At 35.8% G+C, this 16,036-nt stretch overlaps 1 protein-coding gene across 3 annotated transcripts in view; it reads left to right on the top strand.

The window, feature by feature from the left end:
- The window catches only part of LOC123319565 (neurogenic protein mastermind-like), a 131,072-nt gene that overhangs the window by 11,679 nt on the left and 103,357 nt on the right, over positions 1-16,036 (top strand). For all 3 annotated transcript variants that reach the window (XM_044906605.1, XM_044906607.1, XM_044906608.1), the window contains one exon: positions 8,868-9,096. In XM_044906605.1, coding sequence (XP_044762540.1) covers positions 8,914-9,096 — 183 coding nt within the window. In that variant the 5' untranslated portion in view covers positions 8,868-8,913. The remainder of the gene's footprint in view (positions 1-8,867; positions 9,097-16,036) is intronic.

Below are 16,036 nucleotides of genomic sequence, written 5' to 3'. Positions count from 1 at the left end.
TTCCCCAATATGCTCGGAAAAATGTATATGTGAAGTTTTATAGGGAAGATCGGTGATGCCACAGAAAGGAACAGACAGTGTGCTCCAGAATTATTGGCCAATTTGTAATTGACCATCCTATTCTGAGATAAAAAATATTGGACGAAGTTCAATCAAATTTATTTTCGGAAAACGCTTCTCGGCGGAGCAGCTCTTCGAAGTTACGACCCATAAGATGAATAGATTATACATGATTGGGCATAAGTCTGGAATAAAATTAATATTTCTTCAACCGATAACTCAAAATAAAAACGCTGAAACCTGTCAATTGATTTTTAATTACATACTTGCTCGGATTTTTGCCAAATATCGATTGGGTAAAGAAACGTATCAAATCAATAGCCATATTTTTAAAAATAACTTCATTTGGGCTTCAATTCCGAAGTACAAACTGTAGCATCGTCATTTGATTCGGCGCATAAAATTTACCCGCTTGTCATTCATGGGTACAAAAAATGTTCTCATTTTGAAATATCGTCTCACTTATTCAAAGTATCAAGATGTTCAGAATCACTGCTTGTGCCATTCTCTGCACCGCATAAAACAGACAATAACGCTGAACCCACTTGAACTTTCAGCCATCGATAGGTAAACACATACCTTCTTGGGAGAGATAACAATTGGGTTTAACTCGTACATTATTCATACCTTTTTATATCACGTGCTCTTCACGAATACGTCAACTTTCTTCGACATATTCTTTATATTGTTCTGTGGCGAAATTTTTTTTTTTTCATCCGCTGGAATATGGCCGGATTGATTCTTCGGACTGGTTTGTAAAATTGTAGCTTCGGGAAGTGTGGTTTCGGGTGTAATTTCAGAGGTTTGGCCATTATCGATAGTGTGGTGTGAAAAAATAGGGGTGGTTTTGGGAACGCTTATTCCGGTTCGTGAAGTATATAGATACAGTGATGCTTGTTTGTATACAATCTGTTGAATCGGTTTTCTATCTACCTTATCTATACTAATATTTTAAAGAGGTGAAGCTTGTAAGTTTGTGGGTTTATAAAAGTAATATCTGGAACTAGCTAACCTATTTTGAAAATTCTTTCACCAGTAGAAAGCTACATTATTTTCTGAGTGACATAATTGATCGAAAAATGGTACTTGAAGTCACTGTTAGTCTCGGCAGTGAGCACCACGATTTTTGATTCCCTGTCAAGGTACATCCGGAGGATCTACGTAATAATAAGCTTTCAGAATTTCGAAATTCTCAATACTGATTGAGTAAAAAGTAACGCACAACATTGATAAAATTGGTTGTAGAAAAACTCTCAAACAGTTTATTTTAATTTGTTTATTTTGAATAATTCAACTTTTCATGTATAATCAAGGAGTTTGTTATGCCCTCTCTAAGAAGGGGGAGGGTAGTCGGCGACCCAATTTTTTGTTGCTGAGGATGATTTGGTCATTGGTTTATTTGTGGGATGTTTTAATCGAACTTTTTTTCATTGTACAGATGAAAAGGTGGAGTCGATTTTTTTATAATGACACCCACCTGAAGTGCTACAGAAAACATGCATTTTTCATCGGGTAGCACATAACTGAAAAAAGTTGAAAAATCTACCAATTACATGTTCTTTTATTTTCATAATCATGATAGTTCAAATTCATTGCATTTGAAAAGGGAATACTCCTTCTGACAAAAATGTTATATTTTTTACGAAATATCTTTGAAACGTCACATCTTGAAATAACCATTTCAACCGTTTCCCAAAAAAAATTATTTCAAGTACTTAAATATGAAAAATAAAAATGGATACCTATTTAAAATTTAAAGCGTTTCATTTCTATTACACAAGTTGGCAACATCGACTGAAGTATGCGTTGATGATAAAGGACAACAAATACATTATCTTGATGAGATAGACAAAGATGGCTGTCTATGAAGTCTGCGACGTACGAGGAAGGTCGTAAAATTTATGGGATTTTTATGGCCGGTTGCTGTTGAGGCTCGCCAGTTAGTACGCGCCTGTAAATCAACAGCTGTTATTTTATAAACAAGCTGATCGGACATGGTTCTTTGCATTTTCTAGTTGGCGCTGTTGCCAAATCGTAAACTAGAAACCAAGCGATTTAAATTTTAAAACACCATATTTGAAGAATTATTTTGAATAGTTTCCGCGGTGCATTCGAACAAATCATGAATGAAACTCATTATTAATCGGTTTAAACTTGCATATGCAGATATGCAGTGATAACCCAAATTGAGAAGAATTCCCCATCATAATTTTTTTTATATATTTTGAGGTTGATATTACTTTCGTAGGTAATTGATGAAAGATGAAAAAACGTAGGTACTTATCAGTTACATGTTCATTATTTTTCTAATTTTCATTTCAGATAACTTCAAGAATATAATAATTCCTAAAGTGTATGCCATTAATGCCCGTTTGCACCAATCCCCCTTAAAATGAGTACTTAACTAATCGTAGCTTAAAGTTAACGGACGCTTAATTTTATTTCCAGTTGCACGATTCGGCTTAACAGAATCTTAAGTAAGGGGCCCTTAAGTTTTGATATCTAGTAATATTTCAGTTCTTTATTTTGGTGCAACTTCATTCTAGTCCAATAAAGCCTTTTCATTGGTTTGCCTCCATAGTTTGCCGGTTGAAGATGATCGTTGTCATTTCATCAACCTAACTTTATTGTCCTGTCAGTCAGTGTCAAGTAAACTATTATATTATTATCAAAGAGTGACAACTGTTTGTTGCTGAATTCGCATTATTATTGATAATGAATTGGATTGTCAAATAAAAGGTACTTGACGTTATTAGAAAAACCACAGCAGTTCTGCAGCCAGTTTTTGAGTTCAACAAATTATTTTAGGTTAGAATCCTGCCCTTAAATACCTAAGTGGTCATTACAGGAGCGCATTTGAATGTCACTTAACAGATGGTGCAACGTAATTTAAGTTAAGGGTTCATTTTAAAGGACACTTAACACTAAGTGCGTTTGGTGCAAACGGGCCTTAGCTAAATAATAACAAAATGGTTGATGAATAACCCTACCAATAATCATCCTCAACAACAAAGATTTATCCTGTTCCGGCACAATACTTTAGTGTTGGCATTCAGAAAATCTCCACTCCTCGTAGAGGGTGTATAACAAACTCCTCCATTACACATGAAAAGTTGATAGTCGAGCGTTTTTCTATGAAATTGTCTGTACCGAAGACATGAATTTTGTGTTACTTTTCCCTCATTCCTTATAATAATGATAAGACTACACAAACATAAATTACAATTTTTAATCGAAATCGTATTGAAATAAAAATACCTACATGCATATTATGTCCTCGTAGGTAATTTCTCATTGCTTACTTGAGAGATTGTCTTGGAAGTAGCTGCAATAAAAACTATTCATCGCATAGCACACTTTGTGCAGGTCTTTAATGATCTGGTTTTGAAATCATCACATACTGTCTCGAGTAAAACACAACAACCATTCATGGATAGTCACACATTTGATTTTTTCAAAATTCAAAACTCTTCGGAAATTACAATTTTTGTTTGGTTCGTTATTTTTTCAGTCCAATCAAAACGTACAAAATATATTGAAGAGAATGCCATTGGACATAAATTCCTCTTCAAAATACTTTTCCAAACAAAATTAATATATGGTGATTTCTTTGTGAATACTCAAGGTTGAATTGTTATAGGTACTGAGATTCATTTAATTAATAAAAAAAAATTAGGAACTTGTGGGAATCATATGATTTATAACAGTACTTCATATGAAAAACAGAAACTTTTTATTGTATCAGTCAAAAAAACATTCCTTCTGGAATCCAAGCCGATTGCAAATCCTCAATTATCATATATGTGTTTCCTGAAATAAATCGCTCCAAAGATAGTGGTTCCATTTAAATGAGCAGCTCGAACAATTGGCCAGATATCACGTGGGTCTTATCTGCAGAAATTCGAACGAAACGGGATAAGATAATCGTTCAGAACAGGATATCACTAGAATTCGACCAGAGAGAATGCATTTTCTATCATTGGCTGAGGTTTTGGCTCCCGTGTGCGTCGCAAAGATTTAATTGCTACGTATTCGTAGATTTCTTCCTATCACACAATATAGGGTACATATACAGGGTGATTCTCTGACTCGTACAAATATTTTAACAGTAGATTCTTGAGATCAATAGAAACACTTCTCCCTTACCATTTTCTCCGAATCGGCTCGGTTTAAAAGATACAGGCAAAGAAAAACCATAAAAAATATTATTTTTTTAGTTTTATCTCACAAACGGTTTTATCGAATGAAATGAATTTCGGAATATAGATTTTCATTTATTTGATTAATCTTTTTCAAGCAAAAGATTATCACATACGTCAGTTTTCTCATTATGACCATTACATACCATAAAAATACCAAAATTCACAGAATCCAACTCTTGAAATGAAGTTGGATGCCATCTAATGAATATTTGAACGTTTTGTAAAATAAAAGGGTCCTTCATATTTTCTCGTATAATGCGCCGTTTTCGAATAATTTGATGTTCAAAAATTAAAACGTATCTGTGAAATTTGAAAAATTGGGTACTTTGGCTGAATACAACTCTGTTTAAAAGATCCACAGATGTGTAGTGTCAAAGATTTAGCTAGTTATTCTGAAGGTAATTTTGTTTTTCCATGGGTGTCACAGCTCATTATGAAAATTTAAAATGGCTATATCTTTTCATCAGGGCCGAATCGAAAAAAAAGGTATGGAAAAAAGTGTTTTTTTAACCTACTGTTAAAATATTTGAACGAGTCGAAGACTCACCTTGTATATTCCATTCAGTTTTGTGATGGTCAGTTTCGTTGTCGAATTTATGATTTTTTCATGGAGAAGCGATTGACGATTTCAATGAATACCGCTCTCAGGAGAGTTTTTTCTTCGAAAATTGATTTATTGTAATCATATTTGAAAAAAGGTGTTCACCTATTATCTACACTGCGCAAAAAATTAACGCACATTATGGAAATCTCAAATTTATTCTACAACTGAAGGTGTTCTCAATGATAATTATTTTTATCAGAATTATGCATGCATATGTTATCCACTTTCAACTGTTTTCTTCAATACAGATGTTTTTTCCCAGCAGGAATAAAAAAAGATGATATTATCAGATTTTGAATGTATTGGCTCCATTCTAAAATTAGTTGTTCTCGATCAATTCTTGTGATCAATAGTACTTTTTTCGTTTGATTTTCTACACTCGATCGCTATGCAACGCGAAACACGCAATTTGACCCAAGAGGAAGGTGCCCAAGCGGTTGTTTTGCGAGAAGAAGGGTGGACATACACAAGAATTGCAGAAAGGTTTGGAGTTTCCCATACAAGTGTGTCCAGAATGTTGCAGCGATTCAGGGAGACAGGTATGAATGTCCGAAGACCAGGACAGGGTAGACCACGGGTAACATGCTATTCAAGAACGTTACTTGAGAGTTTCTTCGTTGAGACAACGGTTTGCAACCGCTCGCCTCCTTCAAATTCAGCTTGAGCAAACTCATGAGGTGCAAATTAGCACTCAGACAATAAGAAATCGCCTCAGAGAATATGATTTAAGGCCTCGTGTCGCGGCAAGAGGCCCAGCTCTTACCCCAGCCCATCGAAGGGCGCGTTTGGATTTTGCGAGGAAGCATATCCATTGGGAAGAGGACGATTGGGAAAGAGTTCTCTTCACAGATGAGTCTAGATTCTGCCTCTACCATTGTGATCGACGTTCCCTAGTATACAGACGTCCACATGCAAGATATGCTCAGTGCAATTTCCTGAATACTACTGGTTTCGGGGGAGGATCGATTATGGTATGGGGTGGAATATCTTTGACTACTCGCACAGACCTAGTGGTCCAGTGGTCGTTGATAATGGAGCTATGAATGCTGATAAGTGTATAAGGAACATTCTTGAAGAGCATGTAGTGCCATTTGCCCCATACATTGGTGAAAATTTCATTTTTATGGACGATAATGCCAGACCCCATCGTGCGCGCATCGTTCAGGAGTACCTTGAAGAGGTTGAAGTCTCTCGAATGGAATGGCCAGCAAGAAGTCCAGATCTCAATCCGATTGAGCAGGTTTGGGACAACCTCAATAAAAGGCTGAGAAGTTCAGAAAATCATCGAGCTACTCTTAATGACTTAGGAATCCAACTCGGAGAAATCTGGGAAGGATTAGATCAGAACATTTTAAGATCATTCATTTTGAGTATGAACCGTCGTTGCCGAGCTGTAATTAACGCAAGGGGTGGAAATACCAATCATTAAATCACTTATCAGCATTTCAGTATTTTGAAAATTGTTCATTTCTCTTCTTTCGCATAAGATTCGGTGAAATCCTGAATTTTTCTTCCATTTAATGTGTCTTGTTTCGTTCAAAACCCTTCCCGAGAGAACATAAAAAATAAGTTATAAAGTCAATGTAGAGTTAACTTTCATTGAAATTGAGATTTTCAGAATGTGCGTTAATTTTTTTGCGCAGTGTATTTCGTTTAAAGTCGCGCTTGAACATCAAAATTCCACTGTTTACAATGTTGAGTATCGTTTAGATAGGAATGCATGAAATGAAAAAGATATAATCGATTCACTGATTTGGGCAGTTACAGTTACTCGAATTTTGATGATTCCTCCAATTTGATACAACAAATGTGTCGGAAAATTTTTGGAGAACAAAATCATGTCTTTTATCGACCAAAAACCCGATGGCGGGAGTTCACTTGAAAGATATCTCGAACGTAACGAGATAGGTACATGTGACATTTTGATTAGACTCTGTCTGAGACCGACAAGGTCGTATAATGAAGGTTTGCTATATTTTAATCAGCATAATCAGCTAATTGGGTCAATTTCCCATTTGCCTACGTAATACAAGAATACAAGCTGCGACTGCTTACATAACTGTGGCGGGAGACTTAGAAAAGTAATTTACAACACAGCGAGTTTGAGGGTTGTCCCATATAATGAAGGTTTCGCAGGATATGAGAGGGGAAATTACTATTTTCACGAGCTTTTTGTCCTTGAAGATGGATATTTTCTATTTATAGCATTGAAGTCGCTCGCCAACAGCTTGAAAAATACACCGTGAAAAAGCTGAGGCGTTTCTGCTAGAAAAAAAAAGAACTCCGAATAATCATTTTACATATCAAATTTGAAGCATCCATTTTTAGCAACAATATGCGATCATGCTCCCTTTTACCAGTGACGTTGGTTATTTTTCATCCTCGCACTATACAGGGTGAATCTTTGACTTGTACATATATTTTAACAGATAATTATTCCTGAGCTCAAAAGAAAAAATTGTTTCCTTTACCATTTTTTCTAATTTATTCTGCTCGGTTGAAAAGATATTGGCTGCTAAAAACCTTAAAAAATTAAATTTTGGTTATATCACCCAGATATTCAAAATAGCCTACCCTTTAAAAATATGTTGAACTCTCACTAATGAATATCTGATCATTTTGCAAAGGAAGAGTGTTCTTCATATTTTCTTGTACAATGCGCCGTTTTCCAGTAATTTTATATTAAAAAATAAAAAATATCTGTGAAACTCGAAAAATTCGTTACTTTAGTTGAATCCAACTCAACTGTTCAAAATATCCATAGATATGTAGTGTCATAGAGTTAGCTTGTTATTCTGCCTCCATGAGCATATAGCTCATTATGAAAATTCAAAATGGCTATATCTTTCTATCTAGACCGAAAAGAAGAAAATGGAAAAAAGTGAGGGAAAAAGTAGGTATTTCTCTCGACCTCACAAATCTACTGTTGAAATATACAGGGTGGTTCATAACTATTGGGACATAGGCTAAGGGCAGATTGTTTAGACCAAAATATGGCGATAGGACCAAATATACCTCAATAAAATATTGCTGTGGAAAAAGATAGAGGGCGTTAAAGTTGCTTTTTTTTTCGCTTTTTGCTGATAATTTCATTGTATATTTTTTCATTCGTTTTTGAACAAACACAATTGAACAGTTCAGAGCATCGTAGGGGGATTTGAGGTAACGATTTATTTATTTTATTTATTTATTTCGACGATAAAGCATAATTAAAAACAATGTAACATAAAAAGAATAAACTTAAATTAAATGTTCTACGTGGCCTCAACCGACTTCTATGCCTTTTCTAATTCTTTTAATGAAGGACTTTCGATCTCTTCATAAACTTTCACTCTCAATCTCTGAAACAAAATCAATTAAAAATGAAATCAACGATTTGCTCCTGCGTAAATTCTTGCACTAATTTGTCAGGAGCAAATTAACTAGAAAAAATTGTTGCCTGACAATGAACTCAAAATAAATAACGTTGAAATTATAATTCTTTGTAACGTTTCGGAGTCTATATCAGACTCCTTCATCAGACGAAAAAATCTACTTTTGAAAATCTTCTGAATTGTCGCTTTTTGTCTGACATTAATTGTCAACACACAGAAACAGAGACTGCACAGAAACGTTGATTCATTTAATTTTGAAATTACCGGATGACAGTTCCTTCTTTAGTAAATTGATCCAAATATGATCTATTCCTACCGAACAATTTGCCAAATTATTATCTTGATCTAATAGAATACACGTAGACTCTTTAATTTTTCGTTTAAAATGGTCTGGTTCTGTCATTAAAATTTTAGTGTTGTCCCAATCCATCATGTGGTCTCCCGTATTAGAACAAATGTGATCTGCGATTTGTGATCGATTAATTTCTCTATTTTTAATATTATTTTTATGTTCGCGTTTTCTTATTTGTAGAGGAGACCACATGATGGATTGGGACAACACTAAAATTTTAATGACAGAACCAGACCATTTTAAACGAATCTAACGAATTTTTCTTTTGTTCTCAGACTACGGAGACGCATCGAATCCTATAGGCGCCGTCAGACCGACTGCATGCCCCGGTTCGACCAGTCCTTCTCGGGGCTGTGCGAGCAGAACCTGCAGGACACCCTGCAGCTGAAGCAGCGCTACCTGGACGCTAAGACGAAGAGGCCGCCGAAGTCTAAGGACAAGAAGCAGCCGGATCAGAGTGGAAACCAGCAACAACCGGCCTCCATACAGAGCAGCGTGCACGTGGTGAGTCGATCATCTTATCTACTGCTGTTACTGTTACCGCATAGATAATTCTTCCTAATTTGATTTAGACGTTTTTTCTTATCGATTCTATTATCGTATATTTTACAATGATGCAGCAGTTCCGAATGTTTATGAAGGGAGGGACAGAATTGTAATTCGAATTCTTCAGTGTCTATAACCCAAGCGTTTGGGACCACTTTCAGGGTGCAGCCCCCCCAACGAGGGTGAGCACAACCCCTTGATTTTGAATAGGGATGAGAGGTGTTGCGATACCTCATACGTTGAAGTTCTTGCCTGAAATTTCCCTTCAAAATTTCCATCGATAACAAAATGACAAGTAAAATAGTGGAAGAGTACTTACTTTTGTGATTACTTCATTAAATGGGCACCATTCACTGCCATGCAATAATATAAGTTTTGCTAAATACGTTCTCGTACATTACTCAAGATTTCTGGTGTAATTTGACGCCATTCATTAATGATACGAGTTCGCAAATCATCCAGTTACTCAGGCTGGGTAGCGTATAGGGTGTCCGAATTGAAGTGTCCCTATACCTTATTGTGGAAACTAAAGGAGCTAGAAGAAAAAGTTTAATACAAAACTTGTCTGTAATCGATTGAACTTTTATTTTTTATAACCCACCTTAATACAGGGTGATCCGTTTTTCCCCGTTTGAATCAACTTTCTTGTTTTAAATGGAACACCCTGTATATTATTGCATTTTTGATTTCCTTATCAAATTATGAGGTAACTTTGGTATGACAATTGTGGTCCTATATAGGACCGATTCTGTTATATTCGACTTTTTACTAAAATTTTGACAGCTGTAGGTGCTCACTAAAATAGCTGAAACTAATGAATGTATCAAAATCAAATTTTGCCCAGCTCTTGTCAACATATTGGATCACACGTTACATCTATATTTTCAGCAATCTGATATACAGGGTCTTCAAAAATAAAAGTTGGAAATTCAAATAGAAATTCAATGAAAACTTAATTTTTTCAAATGGCAACCTATATTTTTTTCTTGTTCATCATGTAGAGCAGGTTAAAATGAGAGGATGCACCATCTTGATGGAAAATGATCGTTTGATGGTTTTTTGAATTCTCCAATACTTGCACGAGGACTGGATAAATAGAGTTCTCCAATAGATCTGAAAAAATTTGGCCAGTGGAACACCAGATACATGGAACAATTTCCTAGTACCAAAAGTAGGATCCACTGCTACATTACCTTAGACAGCCACGTCCCTCGCTTCGTCTGTTTCATGCACCCTCTTTTTTATTTCCGACTAAACCAAAAGCATCAATTTTGGCAACCAGTTGCACAACGTAAGCAGCGGATACTTTTTTCCAGGATGTTCGTTAAATAACCCTTAGTTCGTTTTAAGTTTTAACCCTTAATGTTACAACCCCAACTCCTTTATTCTGAGTATAAAAGATGGACTAAGTAACACCTCCTTTGAAGGCCCTTTCTATTTGGAATTCAGTTTATTTAATATTTTTTAATTGAATCTATTATTGAGATATTTCAATTTTTCTACATAACTGGCCATTTTGTTAAACATGCCGCTGTTCGTTTTCAATGGCCCACTCTGTATGTACGTCAATTTATTATCAAATCTCAAAAACAATCATACTGTAATATTCAGAAGGAAAATACTTTTTCACCAATGTATCGCACGACCAATCTTCCCTATAAGGTTGCCGCGCAGAGGGAAGAAATGATATGATGAGGGTTCTTATGTAAAAGAAGTTCGCCTCAAGAAGGCGATTTTCCAAAATCTTGATTTTTCTACTGAAAAAGACATCTGTTTTCATGTCAATGTGACACCATCTTGATCAATGGTCCTTCTTTGCTGATTCTTTCCTCCCTCATCAATATCTCTATGAAATTTAAATTTTCATCCTTGTGAATCATAGAGTACGGTCAATACAGACATGGCGCCCTTGGGGGAAGATTCCATGTTCCATTCGAATTTCCAGTGAAGCACTTTATTTGTCCCAACATTATTCTCGGCGGAACCGAATACACTGCCCCCTTGTCCAAACACAGGCAACAACTCAATCATCTCTTTTTTCGTTCGGACTTTACCGGTACAGGTAAAAACCTCTTGCCACCCAGGTAAAGGAGGCCGCGGTATCTTCCTCCTTGGATCCATGTTCTCGTGCCCGGCTATTTCCGGAACTACAGCGGGATCGTCGTTGCTATTGAAATCGGCCGTGATTAGAAAGTCCATTTATGGGCACAGTAACGTCGTGTTAACACGGTTCTTTCTGCCCAATCTGGGACGTACTCCACCCACCGCGATTAGAATAATTGAATTTTGCATGATTATTGCCCGGTGAGACTTGTAACGGAGCCTTGCTCACGAAAAGTTATGACTCCATTCCGAGATGTCGGCTATTTCGAAAGAAGATGAACGTTTCAGATCCACTATTGATGCCTAGAATTGACTCGAAGGAAAAAGAGGTCGTTAACGGCTATAGATTTCGCACTCTCTGATTAGTTCCTCTATTAGATGAGCCAAAAATTTCAATATTGCCATTTCCCATCGTATATTTGCTGTCATATCAAAGGAAGAAGTGACTAAGTAAAAGTAGCATAATAGTTGGGAGCCGAGGAGGAAAATTCGGGGTTTACTCGAGCGTGTCAGATTAATATAAGGGGACACACCTTGGACCCTGTAGAGTACCTCTACCAAAAATTAGACCTGTATATAGGGGGAATTGTCTAGGACAGCCTGTCAGAATATTAAAAAAAAACGATCATTGTACATACTCGAGCGTGTCAGATTAAGATATATGTGGTTAATTACATGTTGAGAAGTATATATTCTCTTAATCTGACAATTTCAGCGTGTCGAAAATGTGTGGGAGGGCGCCAAAGTTGCAAAAATAACGTCACGTGTACATTCTCGAGCGCGATGGCCTTTTTTCTTATTTTGAAGCTAATGATTCAAGAATAACGTAAAAAATATAATCTGACAGTTTTAGCAAGCCGAAACAACAAAAATTGGCCATAAAGGTCACAAAAATCAGTCTTTTTTTCAATTATCTCCTTCCCTGGGCTTCGAATCTTTTTCGCATTCATTATAAAAGTTGTAGAGCATAACATTTTCTACACATTTTGTCCTAAGCAATTTTTTCTTCGATCAAACGTTTTTGAGATATATATGGCGATTAATGCGAGGTCTTTAGCGATACAAGCTGAAGCGAAAATTCACTCGTTGGAAAATAGTACATTCTAAGGTTCAGTCAGAGACTAATTTCGAAATTGTCATCATAGAAATACCTTGTCATTTTGACAATTGGATGAATGTAGATTAGACTGGGATTCTACATTGACCATGCCCTTTCGCATGTGTGGCTAAGCTCCTCGCAGTCCTCGCACTTATCGCCCTCTAACTCGAGAACGGTTAAGAGTTTGTAAAATTGCTTCAGACAAAAGTTGTGTAGAATTTTATTACCTACAATTTTCATTATGAATACAAAAATGATTAGAGGTGCAGGCAGGGGAATATTCGAAAAAAAAAGCATTTTTATCATCTTCAAAGTATCAGATTAAGGAACCTACCCTGATTAGTGTCAGATTAATGGGTCAACACGTCTACAACACCGAGATTAACCACCTGTATGAAAATCTGATACGCTCGAGTATGTACAAGTAACGATTTTATTTAACATTTTCAAAGGACCGCTGTGACCTTGTGTCACGTCCACATTGTCAGTCCCTTGAAAAGACGCTTCATTTGGGCCCAACTAACATATCCTCTGAAAATCTGACACGCTGGAAATTTTTTTTTTTACCATTTTCAACTCTTCCGTACGGCCAGTCCCACCACGCAAACTGTCAGATAAGCATGAATTCATTATCAGAGAGACGTAGGGCATATGCAGTATCTTAATCTGACACGCTCGAGTATGTACACCATCTTTGAGACCCTGCAGACGCTTTCCCCACCGCTAAAAGTGCATACATCATTTTTTTCTTTCTACCATCTAATCTTCAAAATCCACTAGGTCTCCACGACGCTCGAGTTAATCCCGATTTAGCATCGTCGGCTCCCCAACTATAAATAAGGGTTCCATTTATCAACCTATTCAATAAGTCAACCAATCATAGTATTGTAACGTGGGTTAGAAGAAAATCGTTGTCAAGTAGGTATGGACTTTTGAAGGTAGATGTTCCCAAAATGAAAATATGTAAACATTGATTGCAGTACCGGGTGAGACATCCTAAATAAAAAGATATAGCTATTTTAAGTTTTCATAATGAGCTATGCAGTATATTATGTGTCAATAAATTGATATTCTTTCATTGCAAAATGAATATATAACACTGATATTTTGTACCTACTCTCCATGCAAATATCAAGATAAGGAATCAGTTTGTATAAACGTCGAATTATATTTTCGAATTCATATTTTCCAAAGTAAATTCACATTGTGGTAATATACGTAATTACTGAGATTTTTTCGTAAAACGGACAACATAGCGCTGATTTAATACCCAAAAATGTTTTGACAAGCGTTATAGCTTTACATTTTCGATCCTTACAGGGTGCAATGTGTTAAATTTCCATGGCCAGCTGACTGCTTTTATTGAAGCAAATGGGGTATATGGATCCTCAAAACATTGTGCAATTCAACCACTAGCATAAACAAAAAAGTCTACCGCATTTTCTTAGTTATATAAGGAATTCGCACAGAGGCTCCAACACCAAATGCTGCATGCGCCACTGGACCTACCGTCTCCGAGGCGTCGTAGATAACGCCATGTAGAACGATGCAGCAGCGTCCTATAGCTGCGCCCATATTGATCAACCGTCAACAGCGCCTAGAAAGGACTTGATTGTCGTCTTTCGCCCGGAAAGAGACCGGACAATGCCACCGCAAAATTTTCCGGTTACAGAGCCGGTATAATGAAAATAATACAATTTTTTTTCGAGTTCCACTAACCTGACCCTCCGCAAACAGGAGTGCTGATGGTATTTTTGGATAAATAAAATAAAAATATAAATAAATAATTCTTTGAAAGGGTTCGTGGAAATGAAGAAGGTGTTGAGAAAACCTAATTTATAACTTTTTATCGTTTTGAATGAACAATATTATATTCGATTTTTTTATTCTGATTTCTGATGAGAGTTATGCGTAGGGCTCGGCGAGTTCTACTAAATATGTCAATTTATCAGCTATAATATGGTCCGAAATTCGAAAAATCCACATTTTGAATGAGGAGTCAAAACAATCTCAGAGTAATGCGAGTTCTCAGAAGCACTCTGTAAGTTCTACAACATACATTCATATATAGATTTAAATTCAATCTGGGAGGATTCTGCATTTTCTGAAACTTTTTAGGGTTTTCACTCCCAATCTCTGAAACAAAATTAATTTAAAAAATTGAAATAACCGATTTGTTCCTGCGTAAATTCTTGCACTATTCTGTCAGGATCAAATCAAGTAGAAAAAATTGTTGCCTGACAATGAACTGAAAAAAAGAACTTTGAAATTATAATTATGTATACTACATTATAATTTCAGAGTTTTTTTTTTCTTGATTTGCTCCTGACAAATGAATGCAAGAATTTGCGCAGGAGCAAATTGGTTATTCCAATTTTTTGATTGATTTTGTTCCAGAGATTGGGAGTGAAAACCCTAAAAAGTTTCAGAAAATACATTCATATGTCAAAAAGTTTTTATCGCAAAAACAAGATTTTTCAATTCATCAGTCATCATAAGAATTGGAAAATACCACATTTCCAGAGAAGAGAGGAATAAATACATCTCGGAAAAGTTCTAATGGGTGTTCTCCTCGACCACAATGTATGTTAAGGTAGGTTCAATGAGGAAACGAAAAAGATTTTCTTAAGTTCATTATAAAATTCAATCTTCGATTTTCGCCTTATAAAATTGTCCAAGCTCTATTGATAATAATTTTCGCATCACTTCTATTTATGTATTTAGAAATTTGATTCCATTCATTTCAAGACAACATTGCAAATATGAGATTTTTTACTCGAGCTGACAGAGCTCAGAACAGATTTTTCGAATTTTGGACTTTTATAGCTGACTAGCTGACCCGGCAAACGTTGTTTTGCCATATAAATAATTTCCATGTTGTATCATAAAAAAATAGAAATTAAAAATTTTGTCTAAAAAATAAAAAAAAATTAGGGGTGGACTACCCCTAACATTTAGGGGGATGAAAAATAGATGTTGGCCGATTCTCATAGATAGCTGACCCGGCAAACGTTGTTTTGCCATATAAATAATTTCCTAATGATTAAATTACTGAAATGGCTATTAAAAAATAAGGGTTGATCGTAGAAGGGTGAAAATTGAGGATTGTATGTATTTTTGTATGTTGTATCATAAAAAAATAGAAATTAAAAATTTTGTCTAAAAAATACAAAAAAAATTTAGGGGTGGACTACCCCTAACATTTAGGGGGATGAAAAATAGATGTTGGCCGATTCTCATAGATACCGGATAAGCACAAAAAATTTCATCGGTCAAGCCGTTTCGGAGGAGTACGGTAACGAAAACTATGACACAAGAATTTTATATATTAGATAAATTGACGATCTATATTTTCTCAAAGAAACTCTTCTGACAGAAGTTGCGCCGCGCGTACTATACACTATTTCTGTCCGCATTCTTAAAAGATGAGGTTTTAAAATTTAAATCGCTTCGCTTCCAGTTTGCGATTTGGCAACAGCGCCTACTAGAAAATAAAAAGAACAATGGCTTGTTTATAAAATAACAGTTGTCTATTTACAGCGATCATAAGGCGCGTACTCACTGCCGAGCCTCAACAGTAACCGGCCATAAAAATCCCATAAAATTTTACGACCTTCCTCGTTCGTCGCAGACTTTATAGACAGCCATCTTTGTCTATCTCATCAAGATAGCGTATTTGTTGTCCTTTATTATTAA

The sequence above is a fragment of the Coccinella septempunctata genome, chromosome 8, assembly GCF_907165205.1.
Source record: "Coccinella septempunctata chromosome 8, icCocSept1.1, whole genome shotgun sequence".
Classification (NCBI taxonomy): domain Eukaryota; kingdom Metazoa; phylum Arthropoda; class Insecta; order Coleoptera; family Coccinellidae; genus Coccinella; species Coccinella septempunctata.
Note: the sequence above shows the minus strand (reverse complement) of the source record. Positions and strands in the feature narration are given on the sequence as shown.